The sequence below is a fragment of the Budorcas taxicolor genome, chromosome 18 (genome assembly GCF_023091745.1).
Source record: "Budorcas taxicolor isolate Tak-1 chromosome 18, Takin1.1, whole genome shotgun sequence".
NCBI lineage: Eukaryota > Metazoa > Chordata > Mammalia > Artiodactyla > Bovidae > Budorcas > Budorcas taxicolor.
The window spans coordinates 27,636,722-27,651,682 of record NC_068927.1 but is presented as its reverse complement, the minus strand read 5'-3'; the positions used below and the strand labels follow the sequence as shown (position 1 = coordinate 27,651,682).

General features: G+C 45.6%; 1 protein-coding gene across 2 annotated transcripts; it reads left to right on the top strand.

The window, feature by feature from the left end:
* Nucleotides 1-1,120: 1,120 nt before the first annotated feature.
* Nucleotides 1,121-14,287, top strand: CFAP20 (cilia and flagella associated protein 20). 2 transcript variants are annotated; one of them, XM_052656388.1, is made up of 6 exons: nucleotides 1,121-1,410; nucleotides 11,025-11,104; nucleotides 11,792-11,903; nucleotides 12,522-12,710; nucleotides 13,296-13,406; nucleotides 13,901-14,287. In XM_052656388.1, the coding sequence occupies exons 1-6, from the start codon at nucleotides 1,327-1,329 to the stop codon at nucleotides 13,904-13,906; spliced, it is 582 nt and encodes a 193-aa protein (XP_052512348.1). In that variant the 5' UTR covers nucleotides 1,121-1,326; the 3' UTR covers nucleotides 13,907-14,287. The 2 variants fall into 2 exon arrangements, with proteins under 2 accessions (XP_052512348.1, XP_052512345.1); XM_052656385.1 differs by lacking the exon at nucleotides 13,901-14,287 and having other exon boundaries at nucleotides 13,296-13,424.
* Nucleotides 14,288-14,961: the final 674 nt, after the last annotated feature.

Here is a 14,961-nt window from a genome sequence, read left to right as displayed (position 1 = left end):
CCTCTGTCCATGGGATACTCCAGGCAAGAATCCTTCTCCAGGGGATCTTCCTGATCCAGACAACTAACTCAAGTCTCCAATGGCCCCTGCATTGCAGGATTCTTCACCCCTGAGGCACCGGAGAAGCCTGATCACAGCAGGCACCACAAAGCCTGGACGCCCCACCTGGTGAGTTCTGAAGACTTTAAATATGGAACAGGATTTGGACTTTACCCAGGGTAACATGTTAACAGGAGAAGAGAATGTTGTAGGCTGACTGACATGGAGCCTAGAAGGAAAGCTGGAATCAGAGGGACTGGAAGTTCATACACCAGAGGCTCAGTGAATGTTGGTTTCCAACATTTGATGTTTCTTCCACACTTGAAATATCATAGTTTATGTCTTTTTAAAACGGTTCTAAGAATTGATTTAAAAAAAAAAAAAACAGCTGTTGATTCAACTCAACTAACTTTATTTTAATTGCATTAATTTCTGCATTTAATGTTCAGACCTTCTTGTTTCTAATCACCTGTTTAAGGTGGTAACTTTTCCTCAAGGATTGCTTTGACTTCATTCCGCGGGTTATGCTGTATATTCATAGCGACCCGGTCAATAATTAAAGCAATGATGCCCACATGGCGTTTAGCACACTTACTGCGCAATACTGGTTAGCTGCTTTACCCTTATCCTGTACTCGGCCAACAAGCAATTATTTGTTAGTCTCAGGACACCAGGTCCTGCCTTTCCCCACTTTTCTCCCGCTTGTAACTCCTCCTAGCCCCTAGTGGGCGGAACCTGGCCTTCACGCCCTTAGACTCCATCCCCTCCACGTTCCCTTGACACCACTCAGGTGCTAAACCATTCTATTATCCTGTCTCCTTCCGCTTTCTAAAAGCGGCTCTGGGACAGCGACGGGAAAATAGTCCCTCGGCAAGGGCGTTCTTTTCCCAAGGAGGCGGCACTAGGGCGGGGCTTAAGAGCGAAAGGAACAGGAAGTCCGTGATCCCCGTGGCGGGATTGGGCTCTGCTCTCTGAGGGGGCGGGCTCAGGTGAGCGGAGGGATTCATCTCTGGCGGCGGGAGGCCCGCCGCCTCCATTTAAGGAGGGGAGTGCGGTGCTGGCGGCAGTTGCTGTGGTTTCCGTGTTGGGGTGGTTTGGTTTTCTTGGGAGCGTAGGTTCACGGACTTAGTGTCCCGCGTCCAAGTCCAGCTATCTGTGGCCGCTGATCTGGAGGTCAGGGGCTCAGCTTCCCTTATTTGGACCAGCCAGACCCCTGTTTTGCCTTCGCCAATTGGTGCCCATATTTAGGTCGGCTTCGGCGAGGCTGAGGAGAAGGCCGCCGGCAAGATGTTCAAAAACACGTTCCAGAGCGGCTTCCTCTCCATCCTCTACAGCATCGGGAGCAAACCCCTGCAGATCTGGGACAAAAAGGTCAGGGACTGAGGGCGGCGGGGGCGCGAGGTCTCGGAGCAAGGTCTGGGGTGGCAGGTAATTGTGACGAGCTAGGGCCTGGGGGAGGCCAGGCGGTCTCTGCTGTGCCCTGGCCCCAGCCTGGGGTGATTGAGGCGCGAGATGAGGGCATCGTGTAAGCAGAGGAGGTGCATGTGGGGTGGGCGTGGCTGGAGTTTAAGTGTCCTACGGCCGGGGTGTGGACCAGTGTCCCTCGCCGCAGACTTGACGGACAGGCAGTTTTTTAGCTTCGATTTCCCCACTTACATGGTGGGGTTGATAGTACCCATCTAACAGCGTGAGAAGCGTCAAGTCACATGAGGTTGCTTTGGGAAAGTGCAGATGAAAGAAACTGCTGTTCACCGATTTCACAAGTATTTAGTGATATCCTGTGTTGTGCCAGGCGCGGTGCTGGGCACTGGACACAGAGCCATTGTCCCAGGCTCCCTTACAGAGGTACAGCCAGAACTCGGGTATGTTTGGGTTTCATTCATTTGCTCCCTTCCTGTCACTGATCCCAACGGAGCCGGAATTCAGTGGTCTTTGGCACCTGCTCCACACTCACTGTGACTTGGAGTCTGTGCTCTGCCTTCAGTGACTGATCTCCATCAGGAAAGTTGCAAAATGGTGATAAAGTGTCGTCTAGGTTAACGTGCTCAAAGCCAAGTACAAGCTTCATCGTCTTTATTCAGGCATCCACTGGGTGATGCTTCCACCGACTCCAGAGGATGGTGACCCTGTCCACATTCTAGAGATGCTGATTAGGGGGCATGTGTGCCTAGCAGTCTATGAGTTGGTTCTCACTTAACTACTGTGCCATTTGCTTTCTTATGCAAATTCTCAGTTTTCTGTACTCTTTTTTTAATATAAGTTAATATAAAGCACTCTTACCATGGAAGACAGGTGACTTAGTACTGCACTCCTCCGGGGAAGATGGAGAGAGGTGGTATGTTGAATGCTGTTTTTATAGAGAAGGATGTGGGGTCATCTAAATAAGCAGTTTACTGGCAATGAGGCCAAGAATCTTGGATTTCATCTCAGAACAAGTCCTTGTTTTCGTCTTCCCACATCCACAGATGAAGGTTTTTCGGCCACAGAGGGACTGAGAACACAAACAGCCTTCTTTCTGCCTGTTGCTGCTATGGAATTCTTCATTCTGAGAGCAGCTTTCTGGGTGGTGTATTCACAGTGTTATTTTTATAAGACAGTTGAAAGATCTGAATGTAAGGAGTTTGGCCTTATGCATGTGTGAGAAATCTGACCTTCTTTCACAGTGATTCTGTTCCCAAACTACATCTAATGCTGGGAGTTACTTTTTACACAAGAAAGCGGTTCCTTAATTGCTTTCCTACATTACTGAGTTTGTCAGTTCATGGTTTTGTTCACATTGGATTAAAAAACCTTGTAAACTCTGAAATTGCACCTCTACAAAGAGAGCTCAAAATGAGTGTTCCTGGGAACTTTGTAAGCATGATGGCTTCTCAGATGTTGTGGGGGTTGTTATTTAGTTGCTAAGTCATGTCTGACTCTTTGCAACCCCATGGATTTTACAGGCAAGAATACTAGAGTGGCTTGTGATTTCCTTTTCCAGGGGATCTTCCGGACCCAGGGGTTGAACCCGCGTCCCTTTCGTTGGCAGGTGGATTCCTTACCGCTGAGCCACCTGGCTTGACTTAATTATGGACTGTCCAAAGTCTGGAGAGAGTGGATTGTGTGCCAGTTGAACTTGGGGTTGTAACAAAAGTGTCGGTAGTAGGCAAATGAAATAGAGAATGGGACTTGATGTAGGAGAAGAGGTTTTCAGAGCAGGTCAAAGAACTTAAGTCCAATTCCAGTGTTAGAGAGGCTTCAGCATTTCTATTAAGTGAAACGTCTATCAGAGTTGGCCCGTTTTAACCCTTCTGGGCTTGATCTTTTGTGGTGTGTTTTATTTTTCAAATGCAGTTTTTGACTAGGCAACATGTTTACATACAGAATATAAAAGCAGAGTAACCATAGTGCACTGTGTCCCTTAACAACGCCACTAGAGGTCAGATGGTACCTTAATGACATAAACGTGTGTGAAAATATTGTTAGATCAACTGGCAGGGCTATGTGGAGTAAATTAAGCAGACATTTTGGCAAAGAAAACCTTTAGAGGAATTGTCATTTTAAGGGAAATTCTTGTAATAGGGAGTTAAATGTTTCTACTCTTTTTATTTAGACTAGATTGAAAAAGTGTTTATCTGTGAATTTTTCCCCTTGGGACAAGGGAAGGAAAGGAAGGAAAAAAGGGAAAGTTTGGGGCCAGATCCATAGGCTTTGGTGTATATGTGTGCCTTTTCTCAGCTATATTACAAAGTCCTCAGACAGTGTTGGGAATCCAGTCCAGAAGGGGAAATGCTGGGAACTGATATACTTAACAAGGATTTATTGAGCAACAGCTAAGTGAGGCATTGTGTAGATTTGGAAAGATACAGTTAGAGAAGACATTTTCCCCACTCCCATGATTCTGAATAAGGCAGAGTTATAAGGAAGGAAGGAAGGAATGATTGTCCACACTTACCTAGAAATGACCCTGCCCTCTGCCAGTAGGTGCATTTTGGCTATAAGTGCCTGTTTTTAGTTATTTCATATTTTGATTTCACAAAACTTTACTATTCTCTTTCTTGAATTTATATGGAGAGAGTTTCTGTCATTTGTTTACAGCGAAGAACAGTCTTGGAAAAATTAGGTTTGGCTCTGTGTCTTGTGAATGTGAGGAGTGAATGCCATAGTCATAGTAATAGTGAATTTGCAAATTCATTTTGTGGTGTGGCTACATTTACAATATCTGCGTTTATCTGACGCACTGAAGTTAGCCCTTCCCCCATGTCATCCTTCAACTCTCAGCTTAAACATTATTTCAGTGGGAACTTAAGTGATGTCTCCTGTGTGCTCCTGTGGTGTTCCGTATCACACCGTATGGCAGTTGCCTATTTATTGTATATCTTCCGCTAGACTACAGGTTCCTTAAGGGGAAGACTAGTATCTTACCTGGAAACCCCAGTGCTAGGTGTCGTCAGACACCTTGAATTTGCGTCCTAGCTATGGCATCATGTCCTGTGCTGTGTAACCTTGAGCAAGTACTTCACTCAGTTCTCTCATCTTGTAATAATGCCACCTGCTTCTCCTGGCTACAATGATTAAATGAAGAGGTATATAAATGCTTAGCAACAGTTAGGGCATACAGTATTAAATAAAGCAGGGAACCGAGGCATTTGCTCAAGAGTAAAGGAATAGTTTATAACTGCGCCCCATATTCAGATCCCTAGAATAGGAAGTCCAGTAAATTCAGACTTCTGAAATTAGGGTAATTTAGTCATTGTGCCATGGCTTTCCCAGTCCAAAACCTTCACATGGCTCTCAGGACACATAGCCTGTGGGCTGGTACCTGCTTAACTAGTTCTCCAGGCTCACCTCCCCATCTAGCAGTGACTTGCTATTGAGCTGAAAGAAGTCTGTTCTCTCTCAGCTTCAGACTTTTGCACTTGCTGGCCCCTCTGCTGGGACCCACTTCTTCTTTTCTGCCTTTATTAGTCTTAGGTCACAGCTCAAAGGCATTTCCTCAGGTTAGGTTAATTTATATCCACTTCTATTTCCTTTTCATCAAACTTGAAATTAGTTTCTCAAGATCTGTATTCCTGGCTGGATGGTAAGCTTCCTGATAGAGACCTTTGTAGTTTTTCAAACCAAGAGTTTAGGAGAAATTAGGGGCTTTCCCAGTGGCTCAGCAGTAAAGAACTCACCTGCAATGCAGGAGACGAAGGTTTGATCCCTGAGTTGGGAAGATCCCCTGGAGGAGGGCATGGCAGCCCACTCTAGTATTCTTGCTGGGAAAATCCCACTGACAGGGACAAAGGAGCCTGGGAGACTGCAGTCCCTGGGGTTACAAAGAGCCAGACACTACTGAAGTGACTGAGCACACACACACTGATGGCTTAGGAGGTAAAGAATCCACCTGCAGTGCAGGAGACACAGGTTCGATCCCTGGGTCGGGAAGATCACCTGGAGGAGCAAATGGCAGCCCACTCCAGTATTCTTGCCGGGAAAATCCCACGGACAAAGGAACCTGGTGGGCTACAATCCAAAAAGTCACAAAGAGTCAGACAGGACTGAGTGACTAAACACAAACACATACACGGGGATTTCTTAATAATCCCTTAACTTCTGGGATCAGCAAATACTACATTATTAAAGGGCTCTTTATGTTTAATGTAAACATTACTTCTGATTTGTAAAGAAAATACCAGGAGATTCCATTCCCACTTAGACCGGTGTAAAACATATAACTTTCAGGCTTTACTGGCAATATCCTTAAAGTCTGCTACATGAGATTGATAATTCATACAAGCGTCTCTGTCTTTTCTTTCATCTTGTCTTTTTCTCAGCTGCTGCTGATCCTCCACATTCCCAGAGTATTAGAACCATAGTTTTTGTGGTTGTTGCTGGAGGATATTAGATTCCCATTCAGTTCCTAATTTTAAAAATGAATGAAGGCTCTTTGCAGAAAAAAAAGTTCCCACACCCTAGTTTTTAATTAGCAAACCTTGTTAGTACATGTTAAATTAATGCAGTTTCCAGTAGTAGACTTAAGAGCATTTGGACATGAAAATACTAGCACTTTTTTTTTTTTCCCAGATTATCCCTGGGTCAGTCTGAGGATGTTCTTCATTATTCCAAATGATAGCTTTTACTGTAATTGGGCAAAGGCCTGGGTTTTACACTTGCCCTTCCACGGCATTGTTAGGAAGAGACTGGTTATGGTACACAGAATCATCTTTACTTTAAAAGGCTGCTTGTAATTGCAGAGTTGCCTGTCTGCTGTTTGGTTAGTCCCTGTTAAGTGCCACAAAGGGAGAGAAGCCTTTGACCCGCTGGCGCCTGCAAGGCCCAGGCCTTGAGACCGCTATGCCCAGCTCTCCCCACAGAGGTCTCCCTCTGCCTGTTTTCTGACCTAGAGCCCAGCCCCTAGCTCAGGGTGGAAACTTTCCCGCTGAAATGGACAGCTCTAAAGGCTTAATGTAAATTGGAACATGTGTCATTAAGACTAGGGTGCCAGATGGCCCGAGGGCTCAGCTGTCTGCCACGGTAAGTGGGTGGAGCCAGTGAAGAGGAAAGGGGAGTAGGGAGTGGACGCAGCGCCTGTTATCTCTAAAGCAGCATTGGACAGCCTCCTCCCCGTCCCAGCAGTATTTTCCCCACCTCAGCTTGACCCTCCTCCCTGGGGCTTACTTAGGGAAAGAAAAAAAATCAGTGTTCTTTATTAGTTGCCCCAGCAACCATGGAAAGCCTGGGAGAGTGATTGCAAAAAAGGGCTTGAAGGCTCCCTTTTGCTGTCTGCAGAGGCTGAGACCCATTCTGATTGCTAATTTGCTAGTAGCCTGGGGTTCTGAAGCTTCTAAAGTACCTTCAGCTCATGAGTGGGGGTGGGAGTGGGGGTGGGAGGGGAGGTGTTCATGAAGTTAAAAAATGTAAGATTGGCTTTGTTTATTATTATTATTATTTTGGAGGAATGAAACACTCATAAGTCACACTGCAGGAACGTGTCATGAAATAAAAAGAATTAGCAAGTCAGAGGGCTTTCCCGGTGGCTCAGTGGTAAAGAATCCACTGGCAATGCAGGAGATGCAGGTTGGATCCCTGGGTCAGGAAGATCCCCTGGAGGAGGTAATGGCAACCCACTCCAGTGTTCTTGCCTGGAGAATCCCGTGGACAGAGGAGCCTCGTGGGCTGTGGGTCCATGGAGTCGCACAGAGTCAGACATGGCTGAAGCAGCTGAGCACACACAGCAATTCAGAAACAAAAGACACTTTCTAATTTAGATGAAGGAAGTAAAATAAAACCTACTTTCACCACGAGCAATAAATGCCGCCTCATTCGTTTTATCTTCATTTCACAGCGAGGCCTGCCTGGTGGCCTCTGAACTGGAAGGAGGTAAGGAAAGGAAGTTGATGCTTTCTGAGGCCATGTGTCTTATTATCCATGTTTGTCAGAAGCTGTACTGAGGAGGGGGTTGCTTCCTGGAAGACCTTGACAAGCTAAGGCAGTGACAGGCAGATTGCCAGGGAGGTTGGGAGGCCTTGCCCCAAATTGACGACCTCTCTTTCTCCTTTGATCCTAGTTTGAGAGCCTAGAAAAAGGTTTGGGGAGGTTTCCTACTCTTTAACTGCTCATATCTGGTTAATTGCACCCATCCCCACTCTACTCTTTTCTTCCAGTGAATTTGTATCTATAGTGCTTAAAACTTAATGAAGAAGAAAAATCATAATTCACTAAGAAATTAACTCAGTTTGATTCTAAAGCTCTGGCACCTTGTGATATGACCATACCTGTGCTTTTCTTTGAGGATTGAACTTTGCTCTTGGGCATAGCTCTATTTAGACTCTTCTCACCACTGGGCAGGTTAAAACTCTAGAGAGACTGGTGGGTATTCCTTCAAAAAAACTACCTTTTTCTCCTCTGGGTTTTTGACTTTTTATGGGCTGCATTAATTAATTTTGTAAGAATTAAGTTTGTGAGTGTGGATGTTGATGTGAAAGAAATTCCCCTTAAGAAGCTCTGACAGTCCAGCGTTAATTTGCCTCTGGGCCAGAAGTCTGTAAGAATACACAAAGCCTGTTTTGGCTTTTAGTCTCTTGGCTTCTGCTTGCAGTATAAGGCATTGTTTTCTTCTGTAAAGACCTGAGTGGTCACTGAGTGGTTACTGGAGTGAAGTCCTATGCTGTAAACTTTGAGATGGGCAGAAGGCAAGTTTCCTAACATTTCCTCCCTGTGTAATCTGGCTGAGTTTTCTGGAGCCGAGGGAGGCTTCCTGTCCACTGTGATCTGAGAGACCATCCAGGATGTAAGATCTGAGGTCACGCTGCTTTTTTTTTTTTTCTTTTAATTTGGCTGTGCCAGGTCTTGTTTGCAACACCAGGGAACTTTCATTGTGGCATGTGGACTCTTGGTTGGGAGTTCACATGTGAGATCTAGTTCCCTGATAGGGGATGGAACCCAGGTGGCCTACATTGGGAGTTCTGACTCCTAACCACTGGACCACAGAGAAGTCCAGGAGGTCACATGTTTAAACAATGTTGGATAAATTGCAACATGTTGCCTTTTAGCAATAGTAGTTTCTGGACCCTAATAGCTTAATTCCTTGTTTTTAACCACCTGTTTGGTTTGTTGCATTCTGTACCTTTTTAAGAAAGAATGAAGTTACTCTTCAGAGAATAATTAGTGGTGTGTTATAAAATTAGTGGGGCACTGTCAGCTCTTATCAATGTGACTACATCATATTATATGGAAAAATTTCTGGATGAATTCCTCCTTTACCAACGAGTCAGCCTGATTTTCCACAGCAGCTGTGGGCTAGCAAATAGAGGAGGAATATTGCCACTTTGGGAGCATTTATATGGGGAACGAGGTGGGCAGTGTTGGCATGTGCTACACAGATCCAAGTCTTTGTGCTCTTAATCTCCTCTGGAAAGAGGCCCGGAATTCAAAGCAGGAGGGCATTGGATGTTGCCAGCTTTGTTTGAGAAGCACTTCAATGTGGTGTCTGTGACTTGAGAATCCAGAAATGCTGCCTTGGCAGAGACCCGGGGCCCATGCACCCAGCATTCCGTTTCTGACAATGGGTCCCGAAGGATGATTTGTGGGAAGGCATTCTTGATGCTGGCAACTGCACTGTCTTTGCGATATACCCTGGGATCTCTGGCCTCCCATAATAGTCCATGGTGGATATGTCAACCAGGAATTTTTTTAAAACCCTCCTTGAATCTCTTCAGATGTGCCAACTCTTAGCATGACAAATTCCAGAAGTCAGCAAATATTTGAATGCTTAGTTTATGCCTAGCAGAGTACTAAGCATTGTAGAACATACAGTGTTTCATATTCTTTCCTTACTGTTGAGCTTATACTTTTTGGAGGCAACAAGACTCAGTAACATCTTGCAGAAAAAGATGGGCAGTAATACCCGATGTCACCTGGGGAATACCAAGCACACCACAAGTTCACACAAACTGAGCTCACAGAGACTGAGGTCTCAAGACAGAATGCCGTGTTACCAATAGTCCATGTTGAACAGTGTAACTGTCAGTCAGTGCGGTGTTCTCTCCCTTACGCTAGTCTAATGGTGAGCCACGTGATAAGCCATTGACTGTGAGCGCAGGCAGCCATTTTCCCTCTACCCATTAAGAGACCACGTGCTTACCTTTCTGGGCATGCAGTTCTAGCCCTGCTTGATCTTTTTCATGTGTTAGTTAATACATTCAGCCCAAAGAGGCCAGACCCATCTCAGAAGTGCCTTCGTGTGTCTCTGTTTTGTCCATATAAAGTGCTTGAATGTAATACTTGAAGATAATTGTGCTTTCCTAAATAATTTTTGAGAGGAGGAGTCCATACCGATAATTGATTCCTCTCCATCATGTACCCCTACATATGCTGCCAACCATGCAAAACAACATAGGGTGAAGTGCTAAATTACGTAGTCTGGGCTGCATGAGCCACAGAAACAAATCAGAAGAGAGGTCAGTGTAGGCTGAAAATGCTAAAGAAGGCCTCTGTGTGTGGCTCAGATGGGACTTGAGTTCATATTTGAAAAAGTAGAAACTTAGGGAAAAGCAGATAGGGAAGCATGAAGTCAGCGTAAACCTCGAGGGATAATATGTTCTCTTTGGGGTGCCACCCTCCCTGTCAGTGACACTCAGCATTTGACCTTTCTGGCCAAAGAACCATCTGTGTGAGGCAGAATCGGGCAGTGGAAACCCTGGCTGTTGCTCCTGCCTTCCTTACTTGGGGCTTGCCATCTGCACTCCCTGCCTCTCAGTGTCCACATCTGTCAAGTGGAAACAACACCAGTGACCTTGTGATTTTTTTTTCTCATTTATTTGTTTGTTTACTCTCTTGACTGCTCTGGGTCCTCTGCTGCTTTCGGGCTTTCTGTGGCTGCAGCGAGCGGGAGCTAGTCTTCCTTGCGTGGATGGGCTTCCCACTGTGGTGGCTTCTCTTGTTGTGGAGCACAGGCTCTAGGTGCGTGGACTTCGGTAGTTGCAGCACGTGGGCTCAGCTGTTGCAGCTTCTGGGCTGTAGAGCCACAGGCTCATGGTTGCAGCTCATGGGCTTAGCTGCTCCACATCACGTGGAATCTTCCCAGACCAAGGATCAAACCTGTGTCCCCTGCATTGGCAGGCAGAGTCATATACCAGGGAAGTCTGACCTTGTGACTTTTATTGTTGGTCTTGTTAGGACTGAGATTGCTGTTAATGTTAGGAATGTTCCTAGTGCTTAGCAGATACTTGGTAAACATTACCTATATTGAAATTGAATTGATTTCTTTGGGAAGAAATTGGTCGTGATTTATAGATGGCCCGGTTATCTGCAGTTCCTGTGGTGGTTGATTGGGCCCTGTCTAGAGGTAATTGCATGGCTTATTTACATAGAAGCTTCAACATATCATGTCACAAACTTCTGTGTTAATGCCTTTTGGGCTACTGTAGTTTTCTTTAAATAGTTGCATTCAGCCTTCGAAATCTTAACAAAATTTTTGCCAAATATTTCAGTACTCACCAGTTTAATTTTCTCCCTTGTAGGTACGGAATGGCCACATCAAAAGAATCACCGATAATGACATCCAGTCCCTGGTGCTAGAGATTGAAGGAACAAATGTCAGGTAGGTTCCCAATCTGTTCTCCCAGAGACGTTGTGTGCCCAGAGGCAGCACATCACAGAGGCTGATAGCAGAGACTGCAGAGCGAGACTGCCCAGTGTGAATCCCGCTCTGCTGCTTAGGGCTCACCCTGGGCAAGTTACTTTATCCCTCAGGCTTCAGTTTCCTCATCTGTAAAATAGGAATAAGAACAATACATCTTCCTTAGAGAATTATTGTCAAGGTTAAATAAGTGAATATATATAAAACCTGCTTAGCACATAGTAAGGGCTGTGTACGTCTTAGTTAATATTTAACCCCAGTGTGTTTGAGGGGAGGTGAGGGTGTTACAGGAATCACCCAGTGGGTGGTCAGTGTAGTTTTCAGTGTTACAGTGGTCTTAGTTTTGGTTTTCTATCACTTAATAGTTTCTTAGAACAGAATTAGATCTTTTCTCACTGGAAGAACTTCATCCGATCTGCTGGCCTGGCTTCTGCTTTTCAGATACTTTCTAGTTGATGTCTAGTGCTGTGTTAAACTTTTGGTCCAGAGTCCGGCACTTTTTTCAGAAGCATTAGCTCAAGGGTTGAGGGATCTTTGGATCTTTTAGATCTGCCTTCCAGCTTACCTTCTTGGGCTGAGTGTTACTGCCGTGCATATCACAAAGGAAGAGGCTGGTGGTGTGTTTATTGGCGTTTCCTCTTTCTACAGCACCACGTATATCACATGTCCTGCAGACCCAAAGAAAACGCTGGGAATTAAACTTCCCTTCCTTGTCATGATCATCAAAAACCTGAAGAAGTATTTTACCTTTGAAGTACAGGTAAGCATTTGCGTGTGAATCTGTACACTCTCAGCTGTACCAGAGAGGTGGCTGGTCAATTTACGGGAAAAAAGTGGCCGTAGGAAAGTATCTTTATCCTTTTGAATGTACTCCTTTCTGCCTCTGCTGTACACTTGATTCTGCCGTTATTATTATGACATAATTTCAGTATTAGTAATCCGAGTTTCATGCCAAGTTTTACAAGAAGCAGTAAAGCATCCAGAAAATCTAATCAATAGCTCTAAGATTTCAAAGCTTGAGGATTGGAAGAATATCTATCTGGGAAGTTACTATTTAATATCAGGCTGGCTATTGTTGGTCTCTATTCTAGCATTTTTAATTTTTCAAAGGGAAGAATGTTTATGGAATCATGCTATGGCCTGAGGGCCTGATGCATGTGTCGTATGTCATAAGCAGCTGATGTTGTCCTGGCAACAGACAAGATAAACTCACTGTTTCCGGGCCATCTGCATGCAGGGTGACCCATGTGGGTCTGTTTATTCTCCCTTGGGTCTCAGCCTTGGGAAACCAGGCTGTGGGAGTTTCAGGTCCTGGTCTTACCAAGGTTGTTTGCTCCAAGATGGAATTACTGTGATTCTTCCTCTCCATATTTTGTAGGTACTAGATGATAAGAATGTGCGTCGGCGGTTTCGGGCAAGCAACTACCAGAGCACCACCCGGGTCAAGCCCTTCATCTGTACCATGCCCATGCGGCTGGACGACGGCTGGAACCAGATTCAGTTCAACCTGTCAGACTTCACTCGGCGGGCCTATGGCACAAATTACATTGAGACCCTCAGGGTGCAGGTGCTGGCTCCTTTTCCAGAGGAAGCCCCAGATGGGAGAGGGGGCTGCGCTCTGTTTGCTCCTGGCTTGTGGCAGAACTCTGTGGCTTTCTGGCTAGAGTTTCCAAGTCACCGTCCAGGGGGCTTTCTCCTCAGAGGCTCAGGACCTGTTCAGGCATCTGCTCAGTAATAGTAGGGAGTGTGGGGGTGACACACTAAGTTATGTGTCCAGCTCTTGCAACCCTATGGACTGTAGCCCACCAAGCTGCTCTGTCCACGGGATTCTCCAGGCAAGAGTACTAGAATGGGTTGTCATGCCCTCTTTCAGGGGATTTTCCTGACCAGAGATCCAACCCGCATTGCCTGCATTGCAGGCAAATTCTTTACCGCTGAGCCACCAGGGAAGCCTCATGGTGGAGAATACAACAAGCAACATCTCCCTCTTGTCAGAATCTCCGCCTAAGCCAAGCTGAGGAGATGCCAAAGAGATGACGCTAGTGACAGCGTCATGCAGGGTGAGGGGCTAGAGGAGAGTCAGGAAAAAAAGGAAGACAGTGATAATTTGCCTCTTACTTTAAGAGACTTATTTTAAGTCTTGCATCCACAGATCCATGCAAACTGTCGCATCCGACGGGTTTACTTCTCAGACAGACTCTACTCAGAAGACGAACTGCCAGCAGAGTTCAAACTGTATCTCCCAGTTCAGAACAAGGCAAAGGTGAGCCGGCTTTCCTGAGAGGAAGGCCAGATAGTGAGTTGGAGAAGCTGTGTCCCCGGAAAGGGCTCTGTTCCACAAGGTCAGGTACAGAGCCTTTCTCTGTTGACATAGAGTATGGAGGGCCTCTGCATCAGAAGATCTTAGGTCTGCCACCAGCAGGGAGTCAGGAATAATCCCATGAGCTGCTGCCTCACCGCCATGAAGTGACCCTGCCCCTCTGGGGGGCATCCTGCTCCTTCCTGCTCCCAGGCCTTCCCTGCAGAATATCTTCCATCTGAACCTCTTCATCAGCCCCAATTATTATCAGCCGACCCCTCCCCTCTGGCACAATGACGGGTGCTTCTGGGCCTGCCCACTGCTGACACGTATGCACCGCCCCATGGGCCAGCATCCCCTTGAGTGTTCCTCGGGGTAGGGGGTCACTGACATTGACCATCTATTTTCTAATAACTTAAACTGATGCATTTGTTCTTTTTTTTTTCTTTTCCCTTCAGCAATAACTGGAATGCAGCTCAAGGGATAGACCCTGGATATGACTCTTAGTTTAAAAAGGAAACTATCTGGAGGACAATGCAAAAAAACAGATACTTATATTAGTTCACTGTGCTGTGGTTCTTTTACCTACCGCCTGGCATCCCTTGTCGTGGACGCCAGTGACTATGCCATGCATTGTAAGTACAGTGGGGGATAAGCCGTCCTTTGATATGTGAATGCTGGAGTGTATCTCGCTGCCTGCCTTGATGTGTGGGGAGGTGGATTTACCACGAACTTACAGAATTACAGATGGTCCCGTAAGGCAGTTTCAGACCAATATTTCTTCCTACGGTTGGTTCTTTCTTTTATATGTTATCTAAATATATGTATATGCTGTGTAGCGCTCATAATCTGGAAATGAATAAAATGTTATATTCTTGGTTTGTAAGTTTGTTCTTGGTTTGTGTGTGTGTGTGTTTTTTTCAATTGGTGACACTTCTCTTTCTTTATGGTATGAAAATAGAACTCTTTGCAAAGAACATCCCGTACATTCATGCGGTGAAGTAGCTTGCAGTAAGCACTGAAAGAACAGGACATCTATAGATTCTGATTTGGAACAACTCCCAAGATAAACTAAATGGGAAGAAACATGAATAACATATCACTTAGAATCATCTTATTCTTGGGGGGCAGGTCTCAAGTGGAGCTTTAGACAAAATGGCATATATTCCAGATCGCTCTTAAACCCTTTGGGAAGGTGTCACGGTGAAGCCTCACTTGCCCTTGGGTGACCATCAGCACATCTACTGTTCCTCAGCATTGGAACGGATCACTGCTTCCTTGTTTGAGCTCCAGATGAAGTAATTGCCTTGAGTTTAGGAACTTAGAGGAAAAGTGTTTTTCAAACACTGGACTCACTTGAAAGAACTGAAATCTTTAACACCACTCTCCCAGCTCCCAGTTACTCTAGGGCATGTGCTTGGGGCTAGTGAAATGACCCTGCCACAGATAGTTAAGTTTACAAAAGTGGACTACTTAACACTACCGTATGTAATATTTCTGGAGGGAAAATAATTCGGGG